A 16,302-nucleotide genomic window follows, 5' to 3' on the forward strand; every position below is an offset into this window, starting at 1 on the left:
CATATTTTGTCTGTTTTGAGATCTGGATTTGTCCGTTATTTTGATTTTCTTTATGGGAATACTATGGTTGAATAGGGTCAAGAATGCATTAAAAAATCTATCAAATATTATTTTGGCTGGCAGGTCATTACTTGATGTGTAATGTCCATCGACACTACAATGACCAAACCAGTCTCTGTCAGCAAGGGAATAACGAAATGCGTTAATTTTATCCTCAGTTACGGGTCTGGTAACCACAACTGTTGGGACAGGTCTGTTTGTATTGCTCCTATTGAGGGGAATTTTACTTGCATGATTTAGAGATACAGATTAATGGTCTGAGAATGGAAACACTACAACTTCGCATGTGTTTTCAGTGGTCTTGAAGTTTACAAAGATGTTATCTTAACATGCTTTGTTTCTTGTGGGCCTGTTATTGACATGATTTAAATTGCATTGTCTTATCAAGTTTTCCAGTTCTGCAACTCTACCCTTACATTTAGTAACATCAAAATCAGCATTCGAATCACCTTCTATTGCAGTATCATAGTGTAGCCATTTAGTATTACTTAATTCACTCAGTAGCATGTCCATTTTTTCTAAAAATGTGTTAATGCTTCCCTTTGGTGATCTGTTCGTGGATACTACTATTAGCTTATGACTATTAATGATTATACCCGTAACTTCAAAGTGCTGTTCATCACACTAGGAATTTAGGTCAAGTTTGGTTATTGTCCAATTGAGTGACCGGTTGTTATAAATTGCCACACCATCTCTAACGTGCTCTTTCCTACAGTAGCTATTTACTACTAAAGTTGTCAAATTTGGTAACTGCAAGTTCATTCTCATTAGCCCAGTGTTCACTCAGATGAAAAATATCCAACCGGTTGTCAAGACCAAGCTCGTTCTTTATCTTTCAGTCATTGAACGTTAAGGTAACATATTTTAAGATCTACACTCTTATTGCTTACACATTGAACACAATGGTGATTGGTTTTAAAACCTTTTACAAGGCTTATCTTTTGGATTTCTGCCTCCTGTCCTGTTGCCTTTTACTAAAAAATTGTTCACTTGGAGTGGTAGCACATCTACTGTTGTATGCCTACTCTTCCCTCCTTGTGATGATATTGCAGGTGAGGCTGCTATTACAGGAATTGATGGAACTGCTGTTATGGTGTGTGGAGGCACTGTTGTGGCATCTGGTAACTGTGGAGATGTGGTTGTTGCTTCTTCTTTTGCTGCTGTTGAATCTTGCTGATGAAGTGTGATGGGTGCTGCTGCTACTGCTAATGCTGCTGCAGGTGCTGTTGTGGCAACTGGTGACTGTGGAGATGTGGATGTTGCTTCATCTTCTGCTACTGTTGAATCCTGTAGATGAAGTGCATTAGGTACTGCTGCTGCAGCATTTGTTATGTGTGAAGATACAATTGTTGTTTCCATCTCTACTGCTGCTTTAGAAGTAACCATTTCTTCAGGCTCTACTTGCATCAAGGAAGGAACTGGAAGAGCAGCAATTACTTCTTGGTTGTCAGATGCTTTCAGTGTCATGCTGATGTTTTGGCACAGAATCTTGTTGCCTCTGTTTTTAAGGTGCATGCCATGTCTCGTGTAACAGTCTCTTTGCAAGGAGTCTAGACTTATAAAATATGCATTTTGGCAGGCCCTGCAAATTTTGTATGCCTGTTTGCTTTTAGGGTTTCCACGTTCACACGTGACCATTCCAAAAGGTCATGCTTATGTGGAATTCCGACTACAAAAACTGATTTCTCTTCTGTTGAATTTAGTATTGCCTTAAGGTTTTGTGTTGCACTGTGAAGATTACTTTGTAGACATTATTGGCTCCAGCTTTCAAGACAATATGATGATCATTTTCGGTTTCTATGTTTCTAACGAGTTCTTGAATGGGTGCACCTGGTTTGACAATACTAGCTGCTTGTATACAACGACTGTAACGTAGTATTTTTGCAGTTTCACGTCCATGGCTATCAGAGAATATTTCCACTTTGGTATTGTCTTCGCATTTATTGTGGAAGTTTCTGCTCATGTGCTTGTCACTATATGGATTTGGCATGTTGTTGTTGTCACAGTTCTCCATGGATTCCACATTTATATCTGAATCTAGTGCATGAAAACGGTTATTTGTACACAGGATTTCTACAGTCACTAGGTTTCACACGACCAAGTCTTTTTGGCCCAGTAAACATTTGTTGCCTTGTTGTTTCTGCCTTTATATCCATTTCAGAGCACTTGTTTATTGTAGGTAGGACACTGAAACTAGTTTTATTGCTGCAGTTCATTCCATTCGTTGTATTTATCAGCTTTTCGCTACTTTCTTCCGTGATCATGCTAGTCCTGTGCTCCCAGTTCTGTATTTTATTTGCTTTGGCGATCGGGATATTACGTGCCTTTTTCAGTTCTGCATTTTCCTTTTCTAAATGCATAATGTCCCGCCTTAGTACATCTACAATAATTGCAGACCTGATACACATTCACTTAGCGTCACTATTTCACTGTTATAATTTACGTATGTTCCACTTTTCACCTGGACAGTGCAGATGTATGTGTAGTTTAATCACTTCAGGCTTAATGTATGTAACCAGTGACATTAATGAAATAGTGCCATAGTACACACTGGAGAAAATAAGTTGCAGATGGTGCTTCCTTGAACAGAATCTTCTCAAGTACGGTACCTATACAACTATCTCCACTTCGGAAACTTCCTAGCAGGTTGACTGTATACTATAGTACACACTGGAGAAAATAAGTTGCAGATGGTGCTTCCTTGAACAGAATCTTCCCAAGCACGGTACCTATACAACTATCTCCACTTCAGAAACTTCCTAGCAGGTTGACTGTGTGCTAGACTGAGACTCAAACTCAGCACCAACTGAGCTACCCAAGCACAACTCACAACCTGTCCTCATAGCTTTGCTTCTGCCAGTACGTCATCTCCTACCTTTCAAATTACACAGAAGCTCTCCTGTGAAACTTGCAAGACTAACACTGGTGGAAGCTAAGCTGTGAAGACTGCTTATGAGTCATACTTTGGTAGCTCAGTCAATAGGCCACTTGGCCACAAAAGGCAAAAGTCTTGAGTTCTAGTCTCTTTCTGACACACAGTTTTAATCTGCCAGTAAGTTTCATGTCAGCAAACACTCTGCTGCAGAGTGAAAATTCTACTTTGGAAACATCCCTCAGGCTGTGTCTGGCTAATCCATGTCTCTGCACTATCCTTTCATCTGGGAGCGCTAGTCTTGCAAGTTTTGTAGGAGAGATTCTGTGAAGTCTGGAAGGTAGGAGACAAGGTATTGGCAGAAGCAAAGCTGTGAGGACGGGTTGTGAGTCGTGCTCGGGTAGCTCAGTCAATAAAGTACTTGCTCATGAAAGGCAGAGGTCCCAAGTTTGAGTCTGGGTCCAGCAAAAAGTTTTAAGCTGCCAGGAAGTTTCATATCAGTACACACTCTGCTGCAGTTTGCCTAAGAGAGGATGGTGCTGCTATGCTCTGTCTGTCATCCACAGTGCCGCTGATACGATTGCTTGTGGATAGGAGTGACCACCTTCCCGTTCAAATCTCAAATTCTTAAATCACAGTCTTAACTACATTAAATAGTGGAATTTATAAATAACATCACTTGAATAATAATTATAAGTTCAAAAAAATGTTCAATTTATTTGCCATGTTTATGTATGTACATTCCTATACTGGTTAAAAGAAAGTTTGATTAGTGATATAAATATGGCTATCAGCAGAAATAAAATGTTCTTTCTACGTGTAAAAGAATCAAGGTTGACACACTGTCTTTTTTTCCTTTTTTGTTACTCATTCATCGACTCTGGTTTTATGAAGTTCACAACTTGAAGCACCTCTCCAGATTATTAAAGAAAAGAATCAATTTTTCAACTATAATTTCTGCTAATGGAGCTGAAATCAGACACCAATACTATTTCAGAAAAATATTGAAGTCAAAATTATGCTTCATGTCTTCGAAATATAAATATCGAGCTCAGGTGTTCAAAAAATTTTGAAAGGCCACTGTGCGAAATGCACACAAAAATTTAAAAGTCCTCATCACATGCAGGAGAAATCACCTCTCAGACATTAATCCTGTTTCAAAACCATTGGGAGAACTTCTATCCTGACATATTTTGTGGACGTCTTTATATAGGTGAAGCCCTTGCCCATCTTACCAATGTTCAGAAGCTACTAACTGCATTTGAATCTCATCTTTTTAAATTCTCATTGTGCAGATCAATTTATAAAATTTGTGTATCATTTGGAACATGCTTGAAAGATGCATAATACTATGCATCATGGTCATCTGTATCATAACTGTTGCCGGCCGCAGTGGTCTCGCGGTTCTAGGCACTGACTGATGACCACTGATGTTAAGTCCCATAGTGCTCAGAGCCATTTGAACCATAACTGTTACATGCAGTATCCTTGCTGAAAGGTGTACATCAACCACTTGTAATTATTAAATAACTGAGGAAATAAAATTTGGCATACAGCTTACAGGTACAGCAAATATTATATATTGATTTTGATAGTCATTTTACTAGCTCCATAGAGGTACTTTTTAAATTTAACTGGTAATTTAAATTAAAAAATTCATTAAAAAGTATTGTAAATCTAATTATTCTGCTGTATAAATTTAAGTCTGTGTAGACATATAGATGTATTTTGGACAGATGCTAATTGGTGATGTATTTGGTGTACCATAATTATTCATTTATTAGTAGTGTTGTAATGTGGTTTTATGGCTTTCATTTACATCTTCATTCAGTTACATGCTGTTGGCTATGCCAATCAGTTTCACTTTGACTCCTTTTCAGGTGACCTCTTGGTCAGTGTGTAATGAAAAGGATTGGGAAGTGATGCCAGAATTACTAATCTTGATTAATGAACTTCTCTGTGTGTATGCAAATTTTTAATTGTACATCTTACAGAAAGAGATCTTGGTCTTGATATGTTCTCCTCATTGAAATCTCTAAAATTGTGAGTATCTTAACTGCATAGGATAAAGGCAGTTTAAAACTGTGCACTGGACCTGGACACAAACCCAGAAACTTGCCTTTCACAGGCATTGCTTTTACCAACTGAGCTGTCCAGGCACAACTCGCAGCTCATTTTCATAGCTTCTGGTGTACCAGTGTCCCTCTTCTATTTTCCACAATTTACCAAAGCTTTCCTGAATATCAACCGAGCGAGGTAGCGCAGTGGTTAGCACACTGGACTCGCATTCGGGAGGACGATGGTGCAATCTCGCTTCTGGCCATCCTGATTTAGGTTTTCCATGATTTCCCTAAGTCACTTTAGGCAAATGCCAGGATGATTCCTGTGAAAGGGCACGGCCGATTTCCTTCCCCATCCTTCCGTAATCCGAGCTTGTGCTCCATCTCTAATGACATCATTGTCGATGGGACATTAAACACTAATCTCCTCCTCCTCCTTTTCTGCATATCTTGTTGGACTAAAATTCTGGATGGAAGAATATCACAGAAGTATGGCTGACAACAGATTAGAAATTGTTTCCAAAGTGAGTCATTTACTGTGTATCAGAACGAGTGTTGTTTTGTTGCTCCTTGTTTCGATTTATTTAGTAAACACAGTTGTAGTTGCATATGAATTGTTACTTTTTATTTTGAGGACTGGTTTCAATCTACTAGAGAGAGCATCATCAGGTTACATTCCTTCCTGATAGTAGAAATCACCATGTTGGCATGGAGAACACTCTCTTGGTTCGCTGCGCATTTACCACCCTTCTGGCCACATAATCCAGCACTTTGGTGTACACAAGATGTGGTCAGCTTTCTCTGTGCAGGAATTACAACAGACTCTATTAAATTTGTGATTGTGATAAGACAGCTAGACCATAGATTTATTGCTTATGAAAACTGATCTGTAGTGCGTCCACCTCACAAAAGGAATGTATTCGGCAAGATTTATTAATGTGAGATTACATCGGAGGCTGTCACTATAATTGAGGCACCTACGGAGTAAAGCTGATACTGGCTTAGTGCATGATAGCCTTGTGGAGCAACCATCTACCACCTCAAGTGAAAGCCATTATTGCATACAAACTGACATGGCCTTGGACATACTTGCTAAATTAGCAGACAAGATATTTGATGTGATAAGGCCTGCACTGGTAAGCTCAGTAATGATGTCATATAACAGCTTGTCATCACCAATGGTTTCATGCGCGGATTATGATATTCTGGATGCCAAGTTTGATTTGTTGATGAAATAGATTGGTGACTTGTTGACCAGTCAGGACCACAGCAAGGACAGAAACTGCTACCAGAGGCACCAGAGGCACTACTTCATCAACTTGTGGGACTGGCCAAGCTGTCATCCACTAGTATCACTGAAGATTTGGGACCAAGTGCATAACTGTACAATGCCATTTGCTCACCCAAAACCTAGTGGCAGTTGGACTGATTGGTGGACTTCATCACAGAGCTTATTTATCTGTGACCGTAAGTCAGGGGAAAAATACGTAGTGGGCACTGAATCAGATCTATACGTGTTTCTGTGCACACAGCGAGCGACCACCAACTGCTTTCTACCTGGATACAGCTAATAATTCAACATTATTGCCATACGGCACACTATGTATCAAGCCTGACCTTGGGCTGTGATGTAACCTAGCATGGGATTTTACAATTGCTAATGTACAGAACCCATAATAGGGGCATATTTTCTGCCACACTCTCAGTGGTTGCCAGACATGCCAGACGCATGCTTGTAGATGGTGTCACCAGCTTATCAACTTCAAAGTTTCAAAGGAACACAATTGCACACATGGCCAAGCCTGTACAAGCCACAAGAAGTGTGTGTTGCAGAAGATCCCAGCCTTGATGTTACCATTGGAGCACTGAAAGAGGTATGTCACAACACGGTGCATTACATTAAAACTACCAATGGCCCACCATATCCTGTCAACCTAGACCTCTGGCTCCAGACCACCTGGCTATACTAAAAGCAGTATTTAATAGAACTGCATGAAGTTGTTATGCAACTATCAAGTAATCCTTGTTCATTGTCACTTAATTTTTTACCCAAGAAGTGTGTTGCATGGAGGCTGTGTAGAGGTTATCGAACCCTCAATGTCAGAACCATGCCAAATGGTTACCCTGTTCCTTGTTTTGAGATTATAACTATGCATAAGTGATGCGACCTTGTTTAGCATCCTAGACTGTGCCAAGGCATACATTTAGATTCCTGTAGCTGAGTGAGATTTACCAAAGATGGCCATAATCACTTGTTTGGCCTATTTGAGAGTCGTTTCATGATGTTTGGCCTTCATAATGCAGCACTAACATGGCAAAGTTTTATAGACTCTGTGTTATACAGTTGCTTTACTTCATTCAACTTGCTGAAGCACAACAGTCCTACCAAGAACTACGCAGTCTGCTTAAGGATTCACCTTCAGCATTAGATCTCCACTTTGTCAATGTTCCTGGAGCTGACATCAAGCTGTATTGTGACACGTCCAATGGTAAACTCCGTTCTTTTCTGCCTTATGCATTTCAAATATGTGTGTTTGGGAGCTTGCCACCATGGAGCCCAACCAACAACTCCCCTAGATACAAACCATTATGCATGCTTAACTGGCTTAGTCTCCAGCCATTATGTGTGCCCAGGCACCCATAAAGACTGCCACTGCCAGGAATGGACATCAATGTGCATCAGGTGTCAATGCAGCAGAGTTCACCACCATGTGGAATCACTGATACACGACTTCCTGGACACGAGACTGCTCACTTCATGCTCTTCTACATAGATACAGCACGCCCTTTGTCTTCAGCCAGTGGCCAGCACTACATATTGGCAATGCTCAACCACTTCACCAGACTGCCAGAAGCGGTGCTGGTCGGTAACATTTCAGCAGAGGCTTTAGCTTCTGCCTTAATATCCACAAGTGTTTCAGCTGCCCTCTGCATGTCATGACATACTGTGGACATCAATTTGAATCCAAGCTGTTTGCGGACCTGAACAAATTCTGTAGCATTATATGCCATAAAATCACGAGCCACCAACTGACCAATAACGAGATGATAGAATGCTGGTCCTGTTCTCTGAAGGCCATGCTCATGTGTCATAATTCAAACTGGACAACAGCATTACCATATCTCTTGCTCACTCTGTGTAGCATGTACAAACTGGACCTGGAATCTTGACCTTCTGAGTAGTTTATGGAGAAGCACCGTGACTACCAGGTGAATTTATTGATCCACAGGCAGACCACGCAGATGACATCAACCCTGCAGATTTCATTTCTCACCTCCTGGAGTGAATCATTCAAGTTCAATCTCATCAAGCATTGAGGTATGGCACTTACCCTCCCAAGTGCATTTCAAGCTGTTCATGCACACATCATTATGTGCAAAGAAAGTGATACCAGCCATGACACCTCCATACACAGGCTCTCACTGTGCAATTGGGAAAGGCAAAAGAATCATTGATGTCTTTGTCAACAACAACAACAACAGCAACAATAACCCCTGTACCATCTCGCTGGACTGAGTGAAGTCTGCATACATATTCCAAGAAGAACCTACAGCTGTACTGTGTCATCCATTTACTACAATGCCTTGACCAGCACAGATGTCAACACCAGCACCACCATCAAAACCAGCTACATCACCAGCCAGCATGAGCAATCATACCACAAGATCAGAATATTGGGTCCATTTTCCAGTGCACTATTTGGACAATGCCCACTTTCCCTGAGGGGACTGCTGTAGTGACAAAATTGCTAGTAGCTGTCAGCTGATATACCAAGCCAAATGTCAAAGAGTTCATGTGCCATCTTCCACAGGACCTGTGTTTCCATTGGTTTACCGCTCCTTGATTAATATGGCTTTCCATGACTGTTGGCCTTAGAGACTAATTCTTTCTAATTTTTTGAGACAGTTCGCATACTGCTGTTAACTTCTCAGTAGCTAAGAAATACTAACTTCCATGTGAGATTAATTGTGTTCTTCCTTGTATGTTAAAGTTCTAAAATTTACTTTCTTACATAAGAGCACTACACAGGTTGAAGGCTTCCATTCAGCTATTAGCTGACCAGTCTGATGTGACAATGGAAGACAGCAAGTGGAAAGCTGCAGATTTAAATTTTGTGTTTAAGAAATCATTAACACTTGAGGATCGTACAGGTGTAATATCAGCTGGCTGGCACACAAACTCCCATATGGAGGATATAGAAATAAATATCCTTTTCAGTGAAAATCAACTGAAAGAGTTGAAATAAGTAAGTCGCAAGATCTGGATGAAACCCCAATTCAGTTTTACAGAGAATCCAAAGTAATCATTCTGAAGGAAGGCTCCATTCGCAATGATTTAAAGACGCTCCATAATGCCCCTAAACTACTCTTATTAAATACTCTAGAAGAGAGAGAGAAATTTATGCACACAGCAAAAATAAGCTGCTGTCTTTATCGAATGACCAGTTGGACATATTTGTTGTAAATTTACCTGCTCATTTGTTCTCTGTTTTAATGACTGGTGCTCCCTTAAAAAAATGTTTAAAGTTATGTATTCGTATTCTGTCATTTTTATTAATGCTTCTATCATCATTTTTGTAACTTATTCATTCAATGGGGTTCTATTAAGTAGTATTATCATCAGGATTACTTTTTACATTCTTTATCTGCTGGCATTTATTGAATGAGAGTTACACTTAAGAGAAATATACTTTTTTGTTCTCATCAAGCACTTGTAAAATTTGCCTGCTGTTTCATTTTCTGTTTTAATGACTGATGTCTTCCTTTAAGTGTTTAAATATAATAGAGAGAAACATTCCACGTGGGAAAAATTTATCAAAAAACAAAGATGATGTGACTTACCAAACGAAAGCGCTGGCAGGTCGAAAGACACACAAACAAACATAAACATACACACAAAATTCAAGCTTTCGCAACAAACTGTTGCCTCATCAGGAAAGAGGGAAGGAGATGGAAAGACGAAAGGATGTGGGTTTTAAGGGAGAGGGTAAGGAGTCATTCCAATCCAGGGAGCGGAAAGACTTACCTTAGGGGGAAAAAAGGACGGGTATACACTCGCGCACACACACACACACATATCCATCCACACATATATAGACACAAGCAGAGACGGTAAGTCTCCTCTGACCTGTGCTTCTGGGTAACTTTTCCAAAATCTACCCCTTTTCCTACATCTCTCCAATCCTTTTCCTTCACCCTTCTTCCTTCCCCCTTCAACCCTTCTGCCTGAAGAAGAAGCCACTGGTTCCGAAAGCGTGCCAATCACAACAGTCTTTTATGTGTGTGATCCGCCAATCCAATTAAATAATCTCCTCCATGATTGATACACTGCTCCCAATGCTGTTTCCACTTCCAAAAGCAATCTTTTTATGCCTCTTCCCGAATTACATCAAGTGCCATCTGTGAATTTTGTTTTATCTTGTCTGTCATTGCAAATCTTCATCCTTTTTACGTGGTTTTCAAATTTGGAAATAAAAGAAAAGTCTGCAGGGGCCTGGTCTGGAGAGTACAGAGGATGAGGCAACACAGTGATTTCATTTTTTGTGCAATAGTCATGCACCAACAAGGATGAACATGCGGGTTCATCATCGTGATGCAAAGCCATCAATTGTCATGCTATGTTTCAGGCCATTTCCTTCTCTAATTATCTCATGGGTGTCACAACACACCCCAATAGAACCACAGATTAACAGTTTGTCCCTGTGGTACATTCATGAGGAACTAATCCTTCAGAGTCAAAGAAAACTATCAGTGTGCATTTGGCATTTGACCTGACCTGACAAGCTCTTTATTTGGTCCTGGAGAACCTTTCCTGACCAATTTTCAAGATTGAAACTTGGTCTCAACATCATAACCGTAGACCCACATCTCATCACCAGTTATGATTCTCTTAAGGAACATCTCATTCTGATTTACACAATCTAAAAGCTCTTCAGATATTGCAAGGTGAAGGTCTTTTTGGTCTTTACTCATGAACTGCGGCATGAACTTGGTGGCAACATAATGCATTTCAAGATGCTGTGTCAGGGTTTTATGACATGGTACAACTGAAATGTTACATTTTTCTGCAATCTCTTGGACAGTGAGTCTTTAATTGTCATGCACAATTTTGTTGATATTTCTGACTTGAGCTTTGTCAGTAGGCATCAAAGAGCATCCTGAACGAGAATCATCTTTAACTTCTGTTCGGCCATTTTTAAACTGTGTGAACCATTTGCAACATTGAGTATGGCTTAAGCACTCATCACTGTAAGCTTCCTGTATCATTTGATGTGTCTGTGAGAAGGTTCTCTTGAGTTTCACACAAAATTTAATGCAGATGTGTTGCTCCTCTAACTCTGCCATCTCGAAATTCGCAAACTGTCCGTCACAACATTCTACTCAATAAAGCACTGAACAATAACTAACAGACATACAGCAATGGAGTTTCTGGCAGTTACACATTAAACACAGGCATGTGCACAGATGCCAACATTATTTCACTCCAACACACCATTGGTATGAAATAATGAATGTTCCAGAATTTTTTGAACAGACCTCATATGTTTCTCGTTTGCAATTTTTAGTAATACTTTTATCATCTCTTAGTATTTTACATATACATCTCAAATTGAGTCATACAATGGTACTACATTAAGTAGCGTTACTATTTGGATTTTTTTTTTTTTTTAAATATTATTTGTCTGCTGACCTTGAGGTTTCTGCAGCTAAGCTATTGTGATTTTACCTCTGGCTGCTTAAGATCATACAGGTAACTGTGAAAGAGATTGTGTTGATGTACCATGCCATTTTTGTCAACAAAAATAAAATTGTATTTTATATCCATGTATACTAAGTTTTAGGCCTGTTATTGTGTGACCAGTACCACTGAGCAACTATCTTCAACCTTCGTATCTACATGGGGCCCAACTACGGTTACTGGTTGTGACTGCAAATTTTGACACAACATTCCTATCTCTGCAGTCACATTTTACATTCCTTGTTGGCAATTTATCATATTTTATTCGTTGTCATGGTTACTACTGCCATCTGTCTGACACATTAATGTTATGTCTACTCATATTGTCTGGTTGCCTCAGATGGTTCATGTCGATACCCTGCATGCCATTTACTTGGCAAGATAGGCATCTCCTTAACTTATCTTTTCTGTGGCTATACTTGATGTACCAACACCAATTTCATGAATGGCTCATAGAGGACAGTCTTCGTTCTCAGAACTGGCTGCTATTGGTTCAGTACCTGTAATTTAACGTAATGTATTCTGATAAACTGCTTCTTCTAGCACCTAACTTCATTGCCATTTGCATTAAAATTTCACAGTTTGTTATTTATTTTATGCTACTACTTTTTACGTACATTGCTTTTGTATTGTAATTACCTACTGAATGTTTCATTGGTTGCTGCTGATGGCATGTGGAACACAGTGTGTGGAGCCTCTCCTACTTAACCCATAGCCTTTCCACACTATCCAGCTGTTAATGTTCGTCTTTCAACAGGTGGTACCTACACCATTCACCACCTCTGACTGCCATCAGTGGTTATATTTCTGTTTAATTATTTTTTTAGTGTGTAGATTTTAACTTGTAAATCTTGTTATCAGTCTAAGTCTGTAAATGTACTTATATTTCAGAGAATGATCTGAAGATGGTCTGCAAATAGATTGAAACTGGTCTCCAATGTAGTAAATGTTTTAATGTGATCAAGACTGCTTTCATTTTTAACTTTGAAAATTGTGCATTGAGGTCTCTGTTCTTCCAATAATGCGTACAAATACCACTGATTAATATGTAGGTGTAATGTTGCAAAGTGGCATGAGATGGAACGAACATGTAAGGTTGGTTGTAGGGAAAGTGAACGGTCAGCTTTGGTGTATTGGGACAATTCTAGGAAGAAGTAGCTCATCCATACAGTAGACTGCATACGGAATGCTTGCGAGGCCCGTTCTTGACTATTGCTTGAGTGTATGGCATCCCCACCATCTCATATTAAGAAAATACATTGAAGAAATTCATAAGCAGCATAGTGACATACTGCAAAACAATTTTACAGCCACCAACATACATTTAGTATAAGGACTGTGAAGATAAGATCACAAAAATCAGAGCTCGTACTAAAGCGTATAGGGAGTCATTTTTCCCTTGCTTCATTTGCAAGTGGGATAGGAAAGTAGCAGTGGGACAAGATACCCTGTGCCATACATTATGTGGTGACTTATAATGTATGTATTTAGATGTAGATGTAGATGCAGATGCATTTCAGCCTGGTGGACTTTTTCAAGTGGTTATAAAGTGCCATAGCGTACGTGACAGTCAAAATGGAACAACTGTCCTGTCAAAAATAAGGAACATTAATTAAAGTGCCTATCTTGTTTTGCGATATTGTGCACACTGAGGTTATGGAGGCAAGAAATGGAATAAATTATCTTACCTCAGTCACCAGGCAAAAAATGTTAGCTTTCCACAAATACAGACTGTGGTGCTGATCAGAGTGGAAATATTAGAAGGGCAGATCATCTAAATAATAAGTAGGAACTGAACTGATTCGCAGAGAAGAGAGCATTGTGACAGACCTTGATTTTTTAAAAAGTATATGTTGTCAGGTGACATCCTGAGGCATCAAAGGATGTGTTTATAGGAGATATTCTGAGGCATCAAGGAATTGTTACTTTGGTAGTGAAAGAGAGGATGGGTAATAAAAATAGTAAAGAGAGATTACTGCTTGGATACAATAAATAGGTTCAAGTGGATGTAGGTTGCATTAGTTATGCAGAGATGAAGATATATACACAAGATATACAAGTGTGGAAAGCTGCATCAAACTGGTTTTCGGACTGAAGATCTCAACAGCGAAATTCACAATGGAGCATGTATTTTATTTTACCCACATTCATGGCTTTGGCATCACATGTATCATCTGCTCAATACTTCTTGGGAAGGGCATGATGTTACAGTGACATCCATTGCAGTTGATCATGTGATTGTGCACATCTACAGTGGTTGTCTTTTACCTTATTGGAGTGCCATGTGCATGCAAATTATCATCATATCTACTTGGTATGAATGAAACGTTAATGCCTTCTGATGGAATGAGTCACCCAGAGTGTCAGTATAAACTGTTGGGGATTTACTTTTTCATCTATAATTATTGGTTGGACTGCCTTCCAAAAGTGTCACCTCTTAAAGACAAAGTGATATTCGTGAGTGTTTGCTGAAAATTTAACTGTATCAGATTAAGCCTTGAAAACATATCAAATAGAAAATAAGTTTGATGATGTTTTGTACATATTGGTTAGTACTTTTTATGATGTACTGTGTTCAAATTATTACCCTATAAAATTATGACCATCAAAAGAAAATTATAGACAACCAACTGCAGACATAAAATTTTGATGTTACAGAACATAAGAAAATGGATATTGACAGACTGAGGGCAGAGGCATACCTTTTGGATGTGAAATTGGAAGTACTATTATGTCATCTCAAGTCTGTGTCAGTTGTATGATGATATCAGAAACATCAGTACAGTAAGGCATTATGTGTGATGTATTACACTGAATGGATCTTTGGGTTAATTATGTTGGCTGACATGGTGAAAGGACAAAAATGATGGAAGTGAGAGTAATCAATAATGGATCTCCTTGTTAAAAAAATAAATATTATTTAATGTTTTGGATACCCTAACTGGATGAAGACTTACAGCTTTAAAAAACTACAAATTGACACAAGCCGTAAGACATTATACGTTGAAGGCGATTTAGAAATGCTTAACTTTTCAAAAGAGATAGAAACCACATGAGGCTGTAATGTGGATGCAGAATGGCTATAGAACAAGATCCCATACTGTTTCCTATGCTGATATTAGGGACACACATTATACTTGCATTTTTGGCAATTATGATGATAGTTATATGCCTGATAGCAGCTAAAGTGGCGCACATGATTGTTTCGCTCACACTCCTTGCTCCAATCACTTTTATTAAATAAGCACTGTTGGAGAGATATAGGCAAATGACTACCACTTTGACACTGTATTTCATTCTACAGTACCATTGTATTGCCATTTAAGTGGTTGAGTATCAGTTTGACATGTTAAAATTAAACCTGTTATGCAGTTTCCAACAAAACTCTAATTTTCTTTGGGTAAAACAGTGTGGTATCCACATACTACTATTTCATGTGACTTAAAGCCTCCTATGCAAGATTTTATGTAGCCACATATTGAGTCCCAAGGACACATTGAACATCCTCAGTGATGCAGTAGGTATAGTTTTCAGTTGTTCAGAGATTCCTCTGTAATTGTTGTTGCTGTGTACCAGACCATCTTTTACCCTTAAGAAAATTTCATTCATATCTAAATTCAAAGTATCATTTGAAGAATGTGCCATGATAAGAGGAGAACCCCCAAATGCAAGCAACCAATCCACTGACTCAAACTGAAATCCACTTTTAGGTTAAAAAAAGAAAAATCATTCACATTTTCAGTGTGAACCTCGTATAAATCCATTGTTGGGTCACTTACTTGGATTTTTGATAATTTACCTCATTGTATTCATTGAGCATATTTGTCACTTCTGTCTTCCTGGTCTCCACATTGCTGTATTTGAATATGAGTGAGCTCATGTGATCTGTATTGGAAAAGTAATTAAAGGTCTTTAAACCTCCTTCAACATCTCTCAAGGACCTGGAACAGTTTCTTTGTGAATAACAATTCAACATTCAGAAATTACATGCATCAGCTTTCAGAAAGTGTCAAGCTTTTTGATAGTCCAAAACCTGTACAACATCTAAAGAATTGTGTGCAGTCACTCATAAGTTCATGCAGTCGTAGAGTTCCAGTTGAGTCTTTAGTTCATTCATCTGCTTCAGGATTAACATAGGAATGCTGTTGACTGAGCTCTTATTGATCACTGTGGACAGTTGGAAACTATATGCTAAGTGGTATTTTGGTTGACAAAGTAGACACATTGTATGATAGTTGTTCAAATTCGTTTGTGTGGTAGACATACACATTTCTCTTGGCTCAGTCAAACACGGCTTATGGTCTCCTGTTGGCATCTAGAAAGCTCAAATAGTGTTTGAGGAAGGTTTTGTTAGGTGACTTTTGCATATTGCTAAATGCTACATTGGAATTTTTACATTTCACCTGTGCTGAAGAGGAACTCAGTCTCTCTTTCTCTGTGCTGTTCTGTGTGTGTGTGTGTGTGTGTGTGTGTGTGTGTGTGTGTGTGAGAGAGAGAGAGAGAGAGAGAGAGAGAGAGAGAGAGAGGTGGGGGAAGTTTCATGGTGACCACTGTGCCTGTCAGTGATTCTT

The 16,302-nt window shown here is 39.1% G+C and overlaps 1 protein-coding gene across 1 annotated transcript; it reads right to left on the bottom strand.

Moving 5' to 3' along the window:
• Positions 1–975: 975 nt before the first annotated feature.
• Positions 976–1,527, bottom strand: LOC124754571 (mucin-7-like). Its single transcript, XM_047249028.1, has one exon. It carries the CDS (start codon positions 1,525–1,527, stop codon positions 976–978), a length of 552 nt encoding a protein of 183 aa, XP_047104984.1.
• Between the last annotated feature and the right edge of the window lie 14,775 nt (positions 1,528–16,302).

The sequence above is a fragment of the Schistocerca piceifrons genome, chromosome 1 (assembly GCF_021461385.2).
Source record: "Schistocerca piceifrons isolate TAMUIC-IGC-003096 chromosome 1, iqSchPice1.1, whole genome shotgun sequence".
In the NCBI taxonomy this organism is placed as follows: domain Eukaryota; kingdom Metazoa; phylum Arthropoda; class Insecta; order Orthoptera; family Acrididae; genus Schistocerca; species Schistocerca piceifrons.

Bases quoted from the DNA above. Each gene is read 5' to 3' on its own strand.
- LOC124754571 (XM_047249028.1), bottom strand. From the start codon at position 1,527: ATGACACTGAAAGCATCTGACAACCAAGAAGTAATTGCTGCTCTTCCA.